This window comes from Hemitrygon akajei, chromosome 16 (genome assembly GCF_048418815.1).
Source record: "Hemitrygon akajei chromosome 16, sHemAka1.3, whole genome shotgun sequence".
NCBI lineage: Eukaryota > Metazoa > Chordata > Chondrichthyes > Myliobatiformes > Dasyatidae > Hemitrygon > Hemitrygon akajei.
This window is the reverse complement of record NC_133139.1, coordinates 59,869,060-59,888,193: the sequence shown is the minus strand read 5'-3', so window position 1 is coordinate 59,888,193 and position 19,134 is coordinate 59,869,060. Positions and strand designations below refer to the sequence as shown.

At 43.3% G+C, this 19,134-nt stretch overlaps 1 protein-coding gene across 11 annotated transcripts in view; it reads right to left on the bottom strand.

The window, feature by feature from the left end:
• Positions 1-19,134, bottom strand: part of nfixb (nuclear factor I/Xb) — a 413,008-nt gene that overhangs the window by 87,496 nt on the left and 306,378 nt on the right. For all 11 annotated transcript variants that reach the window (XM_073068979.1, XM_073068984.1, XM_073068982.1 and 8 more), the window contains 3 exons: positions 3,459-3,533; positions 2,192-2,312; positions 1,567-1,703 (listed from right to left, as the gene is read on the bottom strand). In XM_073068979.1, coding sequence (XP_072925080.1) covers positions 1,567-1,703; positions 2,192-2,312; positions 3,459-3,533 — 333 coding nt within the window. The remainder of the gene's footprint in view (positions 1-1,566; positions 1,704-2,191; positions 2,313-3,458; positions 3,534-19,134) is intronic.

The following is a 19,134-nucleotide window of genomic DNA, read 5'->3' as shown; positions in this document are numbered from 1 at the left end:
CATGTGGACCTGATCGTCTCTAGAAGCCCTGAGTGCCTCAGTTTTCACCAAACCACAGGCAATAATTTCCAGATCATCAAAAGACCTTTCTCTTCATATTCCCATGCATCTCTGCCCAGAATTTAACAACTGTCTTCCTTACTTCTCAAATCACCTACTAATGGAAAGTGTTTCCCTCTAATCCCTGGACAACCCTCATCAAATCTCCTCTCAAACTTCTTTGATCCACAGAGAACAACTTCAGGTTCTCCTGTCTGCCCCTGAATCTGACATCCCACAACTCTATAGGAAATCATTTCTGCTCCCACCATGCCCTACCACCACCTTCACATCCTCTCTAAACTGTAGTGACCAGAATTGGACACAGCTTTCCCATTGTGACTAAACCCCAGAACTTTGTACACTGTAGTGCTGGAGATGTTGGTTGTGCATTGATCTGGCTGAAATTATAGGCCGTTGAGGTGTATGAAATCATCAGGGGCATAGACAGGGTGATGCACACAGATCTGATTCTTTTTCCCTCAAGTTGTGAATCAAGAACTAGGGGACATAGGTTTAGGGTGAGACAGGAGAAATTTAATAGGAACACGAGGGGTCATTTTTTCACCTAGGAAGTGATCAGTAAAAAGACTGACCTGCCAGAGGAAATCATAGAAATCATACAGCACAGAAATAGGCCCTTTGGTCCACCTAGTCCAAAACAAACTATATTCTGTCTAGCCCCATCGACCTGCACCTGGTCCATAGCCCTCCAAGTGGTTGAGGCAGGTGGAATAACAACATTTAGTAATTTGGTTTATTATTGTCATATGTGCAGATATAGAGTGAAAAAACTCTTTTGCAGGCCATCCATACAGGACATTTCATCAGATCAGCACATTGAGTTAGTACAAGGGAAAAAGCAATAACAGAGTGCAGAATAAAGTGTTACAGCTACAGAGAAAGTGCAGTGCAGGCAGAGAATAGGGTGCAAGGCCATAATGAAATAGATAGTGAGGTCAAGAATTATTGTACTATCTTATCATACATTTTAAGGTACTTAGACTGGTACATGGATAATAAAGGTTTAGAGGGATATGGGCCAAGCATGGGCAAATGAGACTTGCTTAAGATCAACATCTTGGTTGGTATGGATGGGTTGGGCCGAAGGGCCTGTAAAGATAGAGAATAAAAATTATCTTTATTTCTCACATGTATATTGAAACATTGAAAGCGAAGTATGTGGCTTGCGTCAACGACCAACACACTCCAAGGATGTGCTGGGGGGCCGTCCACAAATGTCGTCATACTTCCGCTGCCAATATAGTATGCCCACAACTTACTAATCTGTATGTTGTTGGAATGTGGGAGGAAGCTCCTTCCAGCCATCAGTGGGAATTGAAACCCGATTACTGGCACTGTAATAACATTACACTTGCTGCTACACTACTGTGCTATATTTACATGCTCTATGACTCCATGATTGATTCACTATCTGGATCTTGACATTTTGTATCTCCCAGAGTGATTGAAGGTCAGAATCATTGATGGAGATGGGGCTGAGGTCAGGTGCACGGTGGTCCTTACCTGTGTCCACGTCATTGGGCCAGCCGGCACTCTGACTGCTGCCAGCGGCAGGTGATCGGCCCGTGCCCGAGTAGAAGACTTCATCCACTGGGCTCTCCATCTCGCTGTCCTCGATAGATTTGTGTCGCTTGGTGGAACTGAGAACATCCAGGAAAAATCTCAGGATATGCCACAGCAAAGACTTAAAACAGCTGAGTGTATGCCTGTCTACGTCAGGGAGTGTGTGACAGTGATTAGATGTGTGTGTGTGTGTGTGTGTGTGTGTGTGTGTGTGTGTGTGTGTGTGTGTGTGTGTGTGTGTGTGTGTGTGTGTGTGTGTGTGTGTGTGTGTGTGTGTGTGTGTGTGTGTGTGGTTATTAGGGACTGTGTACAGACAGGCTGGACAGCAACCTGTTCTAACAGATGACAGATTCCCATTATCTCTCTCAGAGCAGGTGCCCCCAAGGAAGCCCAGGGTCCCAGTCGGTCTATCGGCAGGTAACAGTTACAAGTAAACCAAGAAGTGGGTTATCTTTTGACTCCTGTTGGTAATGAACCTGTGTGTGCAGCCCTCATGAACCACCCCTGCCCCCACCTGCTGAGCCCAGTGAGCACTGGTATTCATACGGGCTGTTCATGCACTTACCTGGTGGAAGGGGGTGTGGTGATGCTGCGTCTTCCCAGGGGCACCTGGTTGATGCTGTAGTAACCAGGGCTTTCCAGGTCAGCCAGGTTGAAGCTGGGTCCTGTGGCAGCAGCTACAGGAGCTGTGGAGGGAGGGCAGGAATCAAAGCACAGAACGTGGTACAAGGACAGGCCAGGGTGGGACGTCCCCCAACTTCCTAACATTCATTGGACATCCCTGAACCTCCTCACCTCAGCTAGCAAAACCATCAATCACTCACCTCCATTGGAATATCCTCCAACCCCTTCACCTCTCCTAGGATATCCCTTATCTCTTTCTTCTCTGCTTGAACATCTCTCAACCCCTCATCTCTGTTGGGACATCCTCCAACTCATCACCTCTGCTTTCGGGTTCTCACCGCCGCTGGAACATCCCTCAAATTCCTCACCTCCCCTGGGATATCCTCCAATCCCTCGTTGCTGCTTTTGGTCCCACACCTCCCCTGGAACATCCCTAACCCTCACCCGTGCACCTCCCCATATTCACCGCATCCACCACTCCACATTCATCAATTTATTTTGTCACCTCCATGAAAAACTCAGTCTGGATCATGAGGCATGACGTGCTCCTCACAAAAGCATGCTGATTGACCTTAATCAGACTATACTCTCTAAATACTCGTAAACCTTGTCCCTAACAACCCTTTGCATTAGTTTGCCCACCAATGATGTAAGATGCAGACAAATATTTTATAGGCAGTCAGGATGTAATAGAGAATGGCTTTGAAGATAATACTAATAAGATGCATTAAATATATCAAACCTTATACTGCTTTCTTGCTTTCTCTCTCTTTCTCTCTCACCCTTTCATACACATGCTCACAGAATTTTAAATACAATGTGCCATATTCAAATTTCAAATCTTGTTCAGTTATCCTTGCTCTCAAATTGTCAGAAATTCAAGAAATCATCAACTCAATTAATGAAGAAACTTCCATAGCAGAAGAATCTCTGAGCATCTTTGAGCAAAAAAATACTAGAGGAAATCAGCAGGTTAGGCAGGATCTGTGGAAGGGAATTAACAGTCAACATCCTGGGCTGAGACCCTTCATCAGGACTGGAAAGGAATTGAGAAGAATAATAAAAAGGGGAAGGTAGCTGGGTGAGGGATGGTGTTGAAGTAAGACTCTGGGAGGTGAAAGGTGGAGGAGGTAAAGGGCTGAAGAAGAAGGAATCTGATAGGACTGTGAACTATGGAAGTAATCTCTGAATTGGAGATATGTACTCACTTTGTGACACTCTCACAAGTTCTGTAACACTGAAGACTCCTGATGTGATAAAACAGTCTTGAAAATTCAGATGTCCTAGATTGAGAAAAGGGGAAAGGTAAATTAGTCAGAAGAATGTAAAATGATACGCAACAGACATAATCCTGAGTGGACTCTGCTGTCCAGTTTGCATGAGTTACTATCAAGTTACCTCTCATCCTCTGTTCCAGAGAGAAAAGCCCTAACTTGCTCACCCTACCCTCATAAGACATGCTCTCTAATCCAGACAGCATCCTGGTAAATATCTTCTGCAGCTTCTCAAAGCTTCTAGGTCCTTCCTACAATGAGGTGACCAGAATTGAGCACAATATTTCAAGTGTGGTCTAACCAGAATTTTATGAGATGCAACATTACTTCAGCGCTTTTGTGCTCTTGAACTCAATTCCACAACTAATGAAGGCCAATACTCTGTACACCTTCTTAATAACCCGATCAACTTGCATGACAACTTTGAATCGTCTATGGACATGGACCCCCAAATCCAGCTGTACTTCCATTCTGCTAAGAATCCTGCCATTAACCTTGTATTCTCCCTTCAAATTTGACCTTCCAAAGTGAATCACTTCAAGCTTCTCTGGATTAAACTCTATCTGCCTCTTCTCAGCCCAGCTCTGCATCCTGTCAATGTCCCATTGTAACCTAGAATAATCTTCTACATTATCCACAACACCACAAATTTTTGTTTCATCTGCAAACTTACCACTTTCCACTTCCTCATCCAAGTCATTGACATTTATGAAAATCATTATTCTGTTTTCTCAGGAAGTTGTAAAAGACTCCAGGATATTATATCAAAGAAGAACAGGAATTTCCTTGACAAATTTTTCTCATCACTCAAAGCTGATCACCACTCAGTCTCATGCCCAAGCTCACTGGTTAGTTTCAATCCTGACCTCTGGTGCTGATTGTGTGGAATTTTCACTTTCTCCCAGTACTGCACGGATTTCCCCTGAGTGCTCTGGTTTCTGGCCAACGCACAGAAGCCTGCTGTACATTGCCCTGGGATCTGGAAGGAGTTGAGGGGAATATATGGAGAATGCAGTGGGATTAATGTGGATGGGTCTTGATTCTTGGTGTGACGCAGTGTGCTGAGGGCACTTTTTTTGCATGACATGAATCTGTGCTAGTTGTACTGCACGGAAACAGGATTTTTTTGTCCCGACTGGTCCAGGCCAATCAAGTTGCCTACCTGAGCTAATCACACATGCTTACATTTGCCCATTTCCCTTTAAACTTCTCCTATCGATTTAACTGTCTAAGTACCTTTTAAATGTTGTAATGTAATGTCCCAACCATTTCTGATGGAAGATTATTCCAAATACTGACCACCCTCTGTGTGAAAAAGGTTCCTATTAATTCTTTCCCCTTTCACGTTAAACCTATGCCACCTAGTTCTTGATTCACCAGCTCTGGGAAAAAGACTGTGCGCATTCACCTTATCGTAACCCCTCATGGTTCTTTACACTTCCATAAGATCACCCCTCATTATCCTATGATCCAAGGAAAAAAAATCCTTGTAATCATAGTGTTGGGATCCTGTCCCTTTCAACATTTCCTATCCATATACCTACCCATGTTTCTTTTAAAAGTTGTTAACATAGCTGCCTCAACCGCTTCCTCTGGCAGCTTGTTCCATATACTGACCACTCAGTGTGAAAAAATTGCCCCTTCAGGTTCCTATCAATCTTTCCCCTCTCACCTAAACCTGTGCCTTCTAGTTTTTGATTTTCTTTCCTTGGGAAAAAGATTGTGTGCATTCACACTATCTGTACCCCTCATGATTTTATACACCTCTAAAATTTCTACTCATTCTCCAATGAAAATGTCCGAGCCAACTCAACTTCTCTTTGCAAATCTGCCCAGGCAACATCCTCATAAATCTCCCCAGCACTCTTTCCAGTTTAATGGCATATTTTCTGCAGCAGGGTGACCAAAACTGAACACTATATTCTAATGCGCCCTCACCAACATCTCATTCATTTGCCCCATCTGAAGGAGAGTCTGGCCTCACTAAATGTCCACTGTTACACCCAACAGGAACACTCAGCTCCCAGGTTCAGGCTGACGAAGGTAGACTCTGGATTCATCATGGCTTGGGATGGCAACTGCTCTTCCCATGACTGCAGGAAACTGCAGAGAGTTGTGGACAAAGCTTCCCCTCTAAAGAATCTGTCTACACTTCTCATTGCCTTGGTAAAGCAGACCCCATCCACCTCAGATATTTGGCCCACCTACCTTTCTTATCTACATACCTGTCCAAGTTCCTTTTATATGTTATTAATATACCTGCCTCAACTTCTTTGGCCACAGTTTAGCATCTTGTCTCAGTGCCTCTGACAGTGTGACAGTACTACACTAGACCATCAGCCCTAAAGTTCAGGGTGGGACTTGAACCTACAAACTTCAGGCTCAGCCGTTAGAGTGTTAACCTCCGAGCTCCCAGCTGACACCTGGCAGTGAGGCCGTAAAATCAATGCTGTTTCCATTTATAAGCTTTCCTGTTTTCCAGCCAGGCTAGACTGAGAGTCTCTCAGAATGAAAATCACAGCTGTGGCTATTTCTGGGCAGAATTCCTTTGTGATGACATGCGTATAATGTAAGTCACCTGTCCGTTTGAAGTTGGCTTTGACTCCCAAACCAATCCTTTGCCTCACCTCGCATTGATTAGTGGCAAAGAGGTTTTTGACAGAAGCAATTTGGTCGTCCGATTGTTCGATCCACTGATTAGTCAGATAAAGGACTGGGTGTGGCCAATGAACTTTGCAGCACATTTCCTTTGACCTGGTGGAGTGAGAACTCAGGCAGCTGTTTGCCAGCTCCTCTGGGTCTTTGATGTCTCCCTCAGCTGACAGCTCTTCACCTCGAGCTGGCAAGGAGAGTAGCAAGTTACTGAAATTCCTTCAGTTAACTGGGTTAGCCTAAATGGCAGCTGTGAGCTTGAACTCAGTGTGTTTGATACAAAATTATCAAAGCGTTGCTGTAACACTGCTGAGAAGTGGTGGGAATCCAGGATTCAGCTGTTATTCTGATTTGGAGACTGAATTTTCAACCTCTGTGTACCTGTCCGTTATGCAATAAATTCACTGGAGTTTAGCCAGTTACTGAGACTATGTGCCAAGCGTTTCCCTGCTAATCCGGAGGGATTTGGAGAAGTAGAGGGTAACATGCCAAAGGAATATGGGCCATTTCACACTCAAACCTCTTCTCCAATTCAGTGGTTGTTTTGGTTCTACCTTTTCATCTCTTTCTGCCATCGGTTAAATCCTTCCATTCGAGTCATCATGAAGCAAAACACAGAAACAGGCCCTTCGTCCCCATATAATCCATGCCTGCTCTCAATGACCTACACCTGGACCATAGCCCTCCATACCCCTACTATCCATGTATCTGTCCAAACTTCTTTTAAACCTTGAAATTGAGTTCACATGGACCACTTGTGATGGCAGCTCACTTCACACTGCCATGACCCTTTGAGTGAAGATGTTTCCCCTCATGCTCCTCTTAAACTTTTCACCTTTCATCATCAAAACATGACCTCTGGTTGTAGTTGCACCCAAACCTTAGTGATAAAAGACTGCTTGCATTTACCCTCTCTATACCCCTCATAATTTTGTACACCTCAATTAAGTTTCCTCTCAATCTTCTATGTTCTAAAAAATACAGCCCTAATCTATTCAATCTTTCCGTATAACTCTGGTTCCCTTGATTCAGCAACATCCCAGTAAAGTTTCTCTTCACCCTTTCAATCTTGTTTACATCTTTCCTGTAGGTAGGTGACCAAAACTGTACAAAAATACTCCAAATTAGGTCTCACCAATGTCTTTGTACAACTTCAGTATAACGTTCCATCTTCTGTTTTCAATACATTGATGAATGAAGGCCAATGTGCCAAAAACATTTTTGAATGACCCTATCTGACAATGACACCACTTTCAACATATTATGGAGTTGTATTCCCAGATCCTTTTGTTCTACTACACTCCTCAGTGCCCTACCAAACTGAAGCACCTCATGCCTGGCTGAATTAAATTCTATCTACCATTTTTCAGCACTTTTTTCTAGCTGCTGCCTCAGTAATCCATGATAGCCTTCCTCACTGTCCACTATACCCCCAAACTTGACATCATCCGCAAATGTGCTGATCCAGTTAACCACATTATCATCCAGATCATTGATATAGGTGACAAATAACACCGGCACCGGTCCCTGCGGCACACCACTAGTCTTATGCCTCCAGTCAGAGAGGCAACCCTTAACTACCACTCTCTGGCTTCTCCCACAAAGCCAATGTCTAACCCAATTTACTACCTCATCCTGAATGCTGAGCTGACTGATCCTTCTTGACCGACCGACCTCCCATGCGGGACCTTGTCAAATGCCATACATAGACAACATAGACAACATCCACTGCCTTGCCTTCATCTACTTTCCTGGTAACTTCCTCGAAAAACTCTGTAAGATTGTTTGGACATGACCTACTATGCACAAAGCCATGTTGACTAACCTTAATGAGTCCACGTCTATCCAAAAACTTACTTATCCGTTCCTTGGAATACCTTTCAATAACTTTCCCACAACTGATTTCAGACTCATCGGCCTATAATTTCCTGGTTTCTGTTTAGAGCCATTTTTAAACAGCGGAACAACATTGGTTATCCACCAACCCTCTGGTACCTCTCCTGTCATTAAGGATGATTTCAGTATCACTACCAGAGCCCCAACAATTTCTGCACTTGCTCCCATGGGGTCAAGAGAACTCCATGTCAGGCCCTGGGGAGTTATCCACCCTGATTTGCCTGAGGTTAGCAAACACCTCCTCCTCTGTAATCTGTACAGGGTGCCTCTTTGCCACACTTCTATACACAGCTCAGGACACTAGTTGTATCATGCTCAAACTTTTGATTACTGCCTTTGTCTGAGGTCTTACCAACATCTGCCTCCACAATCTCTCCACTAACTGTTCTGGCATTCTGGCTCCCATCCCCCTGCAACTCTAGTCTAAACCCCACCATGCAAATAAATGCTGCCAAGGCAACTGCCTCTTCTGGGATGATGTCCTTTCTTGCACCATTGCAGCTCGCTTTTGGTAAAGATGCCTCCACAGGGCTGGCCCAGGCTGCTCTGGGATTTAGACCCAACAGCAGCAAAGGAGTGCTGGCCATTTTGAAGTCAGGAAAGATCGTGAGTTGGCAGAGAAGCTCATATCTGCCTGCTGTTCTTGCCCTTTGCATTAGAAATTGTAGGTTTAGGAGGAACCTGGATGAGTAATGACACTGCATTTCCACAAGGTCCTAGGTCCAACCTTAGGAGAAGCTGCTAGTGGACAATGTTAATATTAATGCACATCATTTATAAGTAAGAGTCCTGCTCATTGTATTTTCCCTGAAGGAATTAGTCTGAAGGAAGTGTGTGGTTTATTTTAATCATAGAGTCAGAGAACACTGCATCACTGAAACGTGCCCTTCAGCCCATCCAGTCTGTGCTGAGCTGTTATTCTGCCTGGACCCATCAACCTGAAACTGGACCATAGCCATCCATACCCATCCCATCGAGGTACTTACCCAAAACTTCTCTTAAATGGTGAAATCAACCACTTCTACCACTTCCACTCGCAGCTTGTTCTACATTCTCACCCACTTCAGAGTGAAGAACATCCCCCTCATGTTCCCCTTACATAGTTCTCCTTTTACCCTTGACCCATGAGCTCTAGTTCTAGTCTCACCCAGTTCTCTAAGTTGACAAGTTTCTTAAGTAAACTTATTTTCTTTGTTGGAGACACATGAGACTGCATATGCTGGAATCTGGAGCAACACACAAAGCACTGGAGGAACTTGATGGGTCAGGCAGCATTCAGTGGATGGAGATGGACAGTCAATGTTTTGGATGGGGACTCTTTATCTGGAATAAATAATAGAGGGGAGACAGCCAGTATAAAGAGTTGGGGAAGGGGTGGAACTAGAGCTGGAATTGTCCCTTCCCTTCACCTCGTTATATTGGCTGTCACCCCTCTATCTCTCTGGTCCAAATGAAGCCTCTTGACCTGAAACAATGACTCCCCATTTCCTTCCATGGTTGCTGTTTGACCTGCTAATTTCCTCCAATATTTTATGTGATCTTGTTTGTGGTCCAGTAGATAAGTTTCCTTGAGCCAATACCAGACCCCATTGCTAACTTGTGGGTTGTTTATAAACATTCAGTAATAAAAATAATGTCAACAGATACAAATTAACAGCTGGTCTGGCAACATCTGTCTTTTGTTTAGAAGAGTTCTAACCCTATCACTCTCTGTAAACCTGACACTGACTATTAAGTTAAATCTTCTAGTCTCAAATTTCCCATGGCTTGTAAACTTTTGGACTTTATTGAATAGTCATTAACCTATTGTATCTTCCCATTTCAGTTTGGATATCATTTGTAAAGTGCCTATTGTTTCATCTTTGCCCCACTATTCCAGATATGGAGGACAGGGGCTTGTTTTGCTCTGTTGTGTGGATGCTTGTTAAATTCTTTATTGATTTGCTGAGCATTGTGGGCATGTTATGTTGGCACTGGAAAGTGTGGTGACACTTGTAGCTGCCCCTAGCACATCCTTAGTTGAGTTGGTTGTTAACATTAAATGTTTCCATGCACACATGATAAATACGTTGGAATCTGAACCAAAATTGAGGATGAAGAGTACAGTTGTCTTGAAGAGTAGCAGAGAAGCACACTGTTTTAGAGCAGTAGAAGGTCACCTTGGGGTTATGTAGTTATGGTTTTAAACTCTTTGTTTCAGACTTAACCTTTTCAGCAGCTGTTTCCAATTTAGCATACAATTGCAGTACAATGGTAATGTTACGTCTGAATATAAGCCTGATCTTCTTTTGCTCTTTTCCACAAACTAGATGCAAATTAGGAGAATGATACCATTAGCGCAGCCTCCTGGAGCACACTTCATTTAGATCTAAACATAGATTCAGTGGCTACTTTTCTTTCAGGTATACCTACTCATTAATACAAATATCCAAGCAGCCAATCATGTGGCTTGCAACTCAGTGCATAAAAGCATGCAAACATGGGGAAGAAGTTCAGTTGTTCAGACCAAACATCAGAATGTGGAAGATGTGTGATCTAAGTGATTTTGACCGTGGAATCATTGTTGGTGCCAGACTGGGTGGCTTGAGTATCTCAGAACTTTCTCAGATCAGATTGTTGATATCCTGGCATTTTCACAAGCAACAGTGCCTAGAGTTTACAGACAATGGCATAAAAATTGAACAACATCCAGTGAGCAGTTGTTCTGTAGGTGAAAATGCCTTGTTAACAAGAGAGGTCAGAGAAGAATGGTTCAAGTTGACAGGAAAGCAATGGTAACTCAAATAACCATGCATTACAACAATGGTGTGTAGAAGAGCATCTCTGAATGTAAAACATGTTGAACTTTGAAGTGGATTGGTTACAGCAGTAGAAGATCATGAACATACACTATTAAGTCCAGGAAGGACCTAATAAATTGGCCACTGGGTGAGTGTAGGTGATTTCTCTCATCTTGTATCCTTTGGGAGAGAGATCCCCCTTGGAGAGCATGTGGAAGGTGTAGGAGGCAGCCAAAGAGAGCAAAGAGTTGCACTGAATGCAGCCTCATCAATGACAATCTCAAGTCTGCATCAACACTGCATCAGAAACCCATGCATCTTTAAAGGCCATTCACCCCATCCCATCCGTCTCAACTCCTCGAAAGGCTGATCCAATTATCCTTCATCTTTTCTCTACCAAATTCCTTTTTCTTCACCCCTTTACCTCTTCTACCTATCACATCCCAGCATCTCACTTCATACCCCCTCATCACCCACCTACCTTCTACCTCACCTAGTTTCACTTATTACCTGCCAGTTTGTACTCCTTCCCCTCCCCCACCTTCTTATTCTAGGTTCTTCCTCCTTCCATTCAAGCCCTGATGAAAAGTCTTAGCCTGTAATGTCTCCACAGATGCTACTTGACCTACTCTGCTCCTCCAGCCTTTTGTGTGTGTCACTCTGGATTTCCTTCATTTTCAAAATCTCTTGTACCTAGAGATAGATTCTCTATCACTTCAGGGCAAATGACTTAAAAGGGATATAGCCCTCACTTCTGGGTCAATCTATTGCCCTGGCTGTGTCCTTAGATCCTGTGCAGATCTGCTGGAAGGGATATTTGTGGACAATTTTAGCCTCTCCATGCTTCAGGCTGTGGTTCACACCTCCTTTAAGAAAACCACTAACATCCTGGTACCATCATGAAGTGCTTCAAGAGGCTGGTCACAGCACACATCGATTTCCGCTTTCCAGACAACTTCGACCCACTGCAATTTGCCTACAGCTGAAACAGTTCTATCGCAGACACCATCTCCCTGGCCCCACAGTCACCTCTAGAGCATCTCGACTGTAAAGACTGTATTGTTTATTGACTACAGTTCTGCATTCAATACTATTACTCCAAGCAAATGCATCTCCAAATTCCAGACCCTTGGAATCAATGTCTTCCTCTGGAAATGGATCCTTGACTTTCCAACCAACAGACCACAATCAGTAAGGTTAGGCAGCAGTACATCTGCCACAATTATCATAAGCATTTATGTTCCACAAAGTTGCTTTCTAAGCCCTTCTTGACTCCCTGTTTACTCATGATTCTGCTCTTGCTCCATCTACAAGTTTTCAGATGATGCCACCGTAGTGGGCTGAATCTTAAAGATGATGAGTCGAAGTACAGGAAGGAGATAGATAGCGTAGTAACATGGTGTCATGACTGCAACCTTTCCCTCAATGTCAACAAAACAAAACAGCCAGTCATTGAATTCAGAAAGGGGAGAGATCTGCAGATGCTCTTGACTACATTAACAGTGTTGAGGTTGAGAGCTTCAAGTTCCTTGATGTGAACATCGCTGATGGCCTGCCCTGGCCCAGTACAGACCTTTTGGCCCACGATGTTGTGCAATCTTTGAACCTACTCCAAGATCAATCTAACTCTTCCCTCCTACATGGCCCTCCTTTTTTTCATGTGGTTATTCTAATAAATAAATCTAATCAACCTTCTCTCAACCATTTCTGCTCAAAGAGAACAACCACATCTCCTCCCTCTGACCCTGGAGTTGGAATCCCTCATCACTGAAAGGGGCTCCAGGAAGTCTCTTCCACACCCCCTTCAAGACCTTGGTGTCCTGGGTGGTGAAACATATTGGACATAACACTCCAGTTGAGTTGCCGACCAGCATTGATGGCCAGGCGCGAAAGGGGGGACTCAGTGGCTTTGGCGAAAGAGCCATTATATAAGAAGCAATTGTTTATCCTTAAGGCGCCGTGAAAATGTACAATAGGATGGAGCAGGGCAGCTTTGTGGCACTCAGTGTACACAGGGCAAACATTATCAGATAATTAAACAATGAACAGATTAATCTACCCAAGGGTGGACACACACCATGAACACTAAACTGAACACTATTATTCTCATTTCAATTCATTTCGAAAGTGGTGCTTTTTTATAAAGAACCATTGAATACAATATAAATAATTGCTTGCTTTCATCCCTGATACATTCATTCTTTTATATGAGAAAAAAATCTTCTCATTGACTGCATTTTATTTTAAGTTTGTAGGGCACACTGCCCTTGACCCTAGCCCCCATTTGTTCTCCATTGTTTCAGGGTCAGCATGCTGATGGATGTGATAATGGAACCATTACCTCTGCCACCGCTCACTGAAGAGAAACAGAGGCCATCAGCCGAAAGGATGATTGTTCGTACCTTTCCATTTTTCTTGAGAGTGGAAGTGTTTCTGGTGTCCGCTCGTGATTTTTGGAAGTGAAAAGTAAGGGGCAAGTATACAGTTAATGGCAGGCCCCTTACAACTTTGATGTACAGAGAGATACTGGCGTTCAGGTCCTCAGCTCCCTGAAAGTGGACACACAAGCAGATAGGGTGCCATATGACACCATTCCCATCATTGGTATGACACTGAGTATAAGAGTCAAGAAGTTATGTAGTGGTTAGGCTGCAGTTAAGGTTGAGTATTGTAAACACAGGAGATTCTCCAGATGCTCAAAATCTTAAGCAACACACAAAATGTTAGGGGAACTCAGCAGGCCAGACACTACCTATTCCCAGCAGGGGAATAAATAATCAATGTTTCAGGGAGGAACGCTTCGTCAGGACTGGAAAGGAAGGGAGAAGAAGGTGGAGGAGGAGGAGGAGTAGAAAGTAGCAGGTGATAGGTGAGATGTGGTGAAAGGGAAATTAGGTGGGTGGGGAAGGGGGGGATAACAGGTGGAAGAGGTAAAGAGTTAATTAAGAAGATATTGAACATAGTCATAGAGAAATACAGCACAGAAACAGGCCCTTCAGCCCATCTAGTCAATGCTAAAACTATTTAAACTGCCTCTTCCCATTGACCTGCACTGGGACCACAGCCCTCCATACTCCTACCATCAATGTATCTATCCAAACTTCTCTTAAACATTGAAATCAAGCTCAGATGCACCACTTGTGCTGGCAGCTCATTCCACACCCTCACGACCCTCTGGGTGAAAACATTTCCCCTCATGTTCCCTTAAACTTTTCAACTTCCACTCTTAACCAATGACCTCTAGTTGAAGTCCCACCCAACCTCAGTGGTTCTACATTTGAAGGAATACAGTCCTAACCTATTCAATTATTCCTTATAACTCAAGTCCTCCAGACCTGGTAACATCCTTGTAAATTTTCTCTGTACTCTTTCAAGCTTGGTTACATCTTTCCTGTAGGTAGGTGAGCAAAACTGCACACAATTCACAAAATTAGGGCTCACCAACGTCTTATACAATTTCAACATAACATCCCATCTTCTGTACTCAGTACGTTGATTTATGATGGCCAATGTGCCAGAAGGTATCTCTATGACCCTATCTACCTGTGACACCACTTTCGATGGACTATGGACCTGTATTCTCAGATTTTTTGTTCTACCAGACTCCTCAATGCCCTACCATTCACTGAGTAAGACCTACCCTGGTTAGTCCTACCGAAGGGCAAAACCTTGCACTTGTCTGCATTAAAGTCCTTCTGCCATTTTCAGCCCATTTTTCCAGCTGATGCAGATCCTTCTACAAGCTATGTTAGCTTTCCAATGCACCCCAGTTTTGGTATCATCTGTAAATTTGTTGATCCAGTTAGCCATATTATCATCTAAACCATTGATATAGATGGCAAACAATAAAGGACTCAGCACCACTCCCTACAGCACATCACTAGTCACAGGCCTCCAGTCAGAGAGGCAACCATCTGCTACCACTGTCTGGCTTCTTCCACAAAGCCAATGTATAATCATTTACTACCTCATCTTGAATTCTGAGTGACTGAGCCTTCTTGACCAACCTCCCATGCGGGATCTTGTCAAGTACCTTGCTGAAGTCCATATAGACAACATCCACTGTCTTACCTTCATCCACTTTCCTGGTAACTTCCTCAAAGAACTTTATAAGATTGGTGAGACATGACCTACCACGCACAGAGTCACGATGACTATCTTTAATTAGTCCATGGCCTGTTTCTGTGCTGTGTTTTTCTATGACTCTATGACTCTATGTCTTTCCAAATACTCATATATCGGGTCCCTTAGAATACCTTCCAATATCTTTTCCACAACTGATGTCAGACTCACAGGCCTATAATTTCCTGGTTTATATTTAGAGCCTTTTTTAAACACTAGAACAACTTTGGCTATCCTCCAATCCTCCAAAACGTTTCCTGTCACGAAGGATGATTTAAATACCTCAGCTAGGGCCCCAGCAATGTCTGCACTTGCTTCTTGTAGGGTCCAAGAGAATACCTTGTCAGGCCCAGGGGAGTTATCCACCCTGATTTGCCTCAGGATAGCAAACACCTCCTCCTTTATAATCTGTATAGAGTTTATGAAGTTGATGCCAGTTTGTCTCTTCTATAGACTCTGTATCCATATCCTGAGTAAATACCGATGTAAAAAAATCTCCTCCATCTGTTTTGGCTCCATTCTCATTTTCCAGAGGACCAATTTTGTCCCTTACAATCCTTTTGCTCTTAACGTATCTGTAGAATCCCTTAGGATTCTCCTTCACCTTGTCTGCTGGAGCATCTTCATACCTTTTTTTAGCCTTCCTAATTTCTTTCTTAGGTGTTCTCTTGCATTTCTTGTACACCATAAGCACCTCATTTGTTCCTATTTGCTTATACCTGTTATGCACCTCCTTTTTCTCTTAGCCAGGGGCATAATATCTTTGAAAACCAAGCTACCCTACACTTGATTTCTTTACCTTTTATTCTGACAGGCACATGCAAGCTTTGTACTCCCAAAATTTTGCATTTGAAAGCCTTCCACTTACAACCTTTGCTGGAAACAGCCAGTCCCAATCCCCATTTGCCAGATCTTTTTTGATACCATTATAATTGACCTTTCTCCAATTTAGATTCTCAACCTGCAGACCAGGCCTATCTTTTTACATTGTTACTTTGAAACTAATGCATTGTGATCACGAGATGCAAAGTGATCTACACAAACTTCTGTCACCTGCCCTGTCTCATTCCCTAACAGCAGGTGCAATGTCTCATGCTCCCTCATTGGGACTTCTACATGCTGATGAAAGAAACCTTCCTGAACACATTTGACAAATTTTGAACCTTTTATAGTATGGGATTCCCTGTCAATATGTGAACAGGAAAGGACAGTGGACCAGGGAGAAAGGGAAGAAGGAGTGGAACTAAAGGGAAGTGATGAGCAGGTGAGGCGAAGAAGAGTGGTGAGAAGGCAACCAGAATGGGAAACGCAAAAAGAGTGAAGGAGTGAGGGAAGAAAAATTACCAGAAATTAGAGAAATTGATGTTCATGCCATCAGACTGGAGTCTACTCAGACTGAATATGAGGTGTTGCTCCTCCAGTCTGAGGTTTGCTGAGTATTGTTTGCAATTCTGGTCACCCCATTACAGGAAAGTAGTGGAGGCTTTATAGAGGGTGCAGAGAGATTTACCAAGGTGCTGCCTATATGGAGAGTTTGGGAAATCTTGAGTAGCTTTCTCTGGAGCATTAAAGGCTAAGACACCTGGGAAGTTTATGGGATTGTAAGAAGGCAAGTAGTCAGAATTTGATTTCTTCATTGACTTGCCTTTATGATCCAAAGATTCAAAGAACATTGATTATCAAAGAATGTATAAATTATACAATCTTTACTTACAGACAGTTACAAAACAAGAAACCTGACAACAAGAATAATAAAGATCAAGCCCCAAAGCACACAGAGCAAAAGAAAACAAACACAAATCACTCAAACAATAGAAGTGAGCATCATCACCAGAATTCTGAACCAAATTGAGTCCGTAGATCCAAATCCGCAGAGCAGCCCAGAGTAAGCCCAAAGCTTTGGTGTTCAATCCATCATTTTAGTGGGGATCATTGCCACAATGTTCACAGACATGAAGCACAGCAGCCGGGACAGCTCACAGCCTTAGCATTGCTGAGAAAGGAGCCCCCAGTCTATCTGGACCAGCATATATGGATTTTCAACACAGACTGCTGGTCAGTGCCAACATTACTGACCAATCCCAGTGACCAGTGAAGTGAGAGGGACGGAAAATGGTGGAAGTCCAATGAGGATAGCACGGAAGCAAATAGTGTGAGGTAAGTGAAGATCTTGGCAAAATATAATTAAGGGAAAATCTGAACTTGTCACGAACAATTTCAATTTACCTGTGCTTTAGAAAGATCGAAAAGCACAAGCACAGTCATGACTCAACAGGTATATCAGAGGGAGTTCACACACTGCTTTGCTTACATTGCCCCTCAGAGAAAGAATTAACTCCTACATGTGAAGACAGACTTCCTAGTGTCAGTCTTGAGGATACTTTAAGTCAGTGATGGATGTTCAAGTTAGCTTCACGGGTTTATCTTTTAATTATCACTATTACAGAGAGAATTCTCACCTGTCAGTTCATGGCCTCCTCTACTGTCATGATGAGCAACACATCATATTCTATTGGGGTAGCCTCCAACCTGACACGTGAACATTGATTTCTCTAACTTCTGTAATTTCACAGCCCTCTCACTTCTCTCTTTTCCCATTCTCCATTCTGGTTCAACTCATATCCCTCTCACACTTTATCTTCTCCCCAACTGCCCATCACCTCTGTCTGGTCCTCCTCCTCTTTCCCTTTTTTTTCATGGTCTACTCTCCTCTCCTATTAGATTCCTTCTGCAGCTTTTTATCTTTTCCACCAATACCCTCTCAGCTTCTCAATTCATCACCCTTACCCCTCCCGGGTGCAAAGGAGATTTACAAGGATGTTGCCTGGATTTAAGGGCATGTTTTATGAAGAAAGATTAAGTGATCTAGGGCTTTTCCTTTTGGAGCAAAGAAGGAAGAGTGGTGACTTGTTGGAGGTGTTTAAAATGACAGGAAGCATATACAGAGTGGATGGCCAGCATCTTTTTTCCCCAGGGAGCAAATGACAAGAAGGCATAATTTTAAGGTTAGAAATAACTACGTAGCTCAGGTTGAACTGGTTTGTTCTCCAATCTTGGCAATCCCTTTGCAAACATTTCATCACTATACGAGGTGACATCATCATGATCAAGATTGGAGAACTAGTCAACTCAACCAAAATTTTAATGTGATTGGAGGAAACATAGAAGACATCGGACGTAGATTTTTCACACAGAGACTGGTGGGTGTGTGGAACATCCCGCAAGGCAAGGCAAGACATTTAAGAGACTATTAGATAGGGACATGGCTGAAAGCAAAATGGAGAGCTATATAGATTGATCATGGAGTAGATTAAAAGGCTGGCACTACATCATGGGCAGTATGGCCTGTACTGTACCGTTCAAAATCTAAATATACTATCTCTTCCACCCCCATTTTCTAGACTTGCAACACACTTTCCAACTCACCGATGTTACAACACACACACCCTCTCTCTGATATCACTAAATTCACCTTCACTACTCAAGGGTGTTACTTGTGAGCCTGCAAATTCACCTAGCCTGCATATCAAAGAAACACCGGGGGCAAGTGGTCATCAGATGTTTAACTTGTAGCTGTTGAGTGCACATTATCCTGAAGTACTTGGCTAGAGATTTGCTCAAACTTCATTGAAAAGCTCATTTAAATACATGATGTGAGATTTTTGGCAGTGTGTGGACTAAGTATCTTTCCAAAAATGTTGATTCATTTCCCTGGGACAACACACAGGCCACAAACCCTCTGAAAAGGAAATCATTCCATCTTCTTGTTATAATGAAGAAGGCATCATCACTTAGCCTTCTTTAACCCTCTGTCCTTAAGCCTTTTTTCCTGCTCCTTAGCAACTCCCTTTGCACCAGAGGCTTCGATTGGGCAAGAGTTTGCTGGGTGGCATCCAGGAGGGTTTCTTGACACAGTGTGTGGATAATCCAAACATGAGAAAATCTGCAGATGCTGGAAATCCAAGCAAAACGCACTAAAAGTTAGAGTAATTCAGCAGGCCAGGCAGCATCTATGGAAAAGAGTAAACAGTTGATGTTTTGGGCCGAGACCCTTCACCAGGATTGGAAAAAAAGATGAGAAGTCAGAGAAAGAAGGTGCAGGGAGGGGAGGAAGAAATACAAGGTAATAGGTGATACGTGAAACTGAAAGGTGGAGGGGT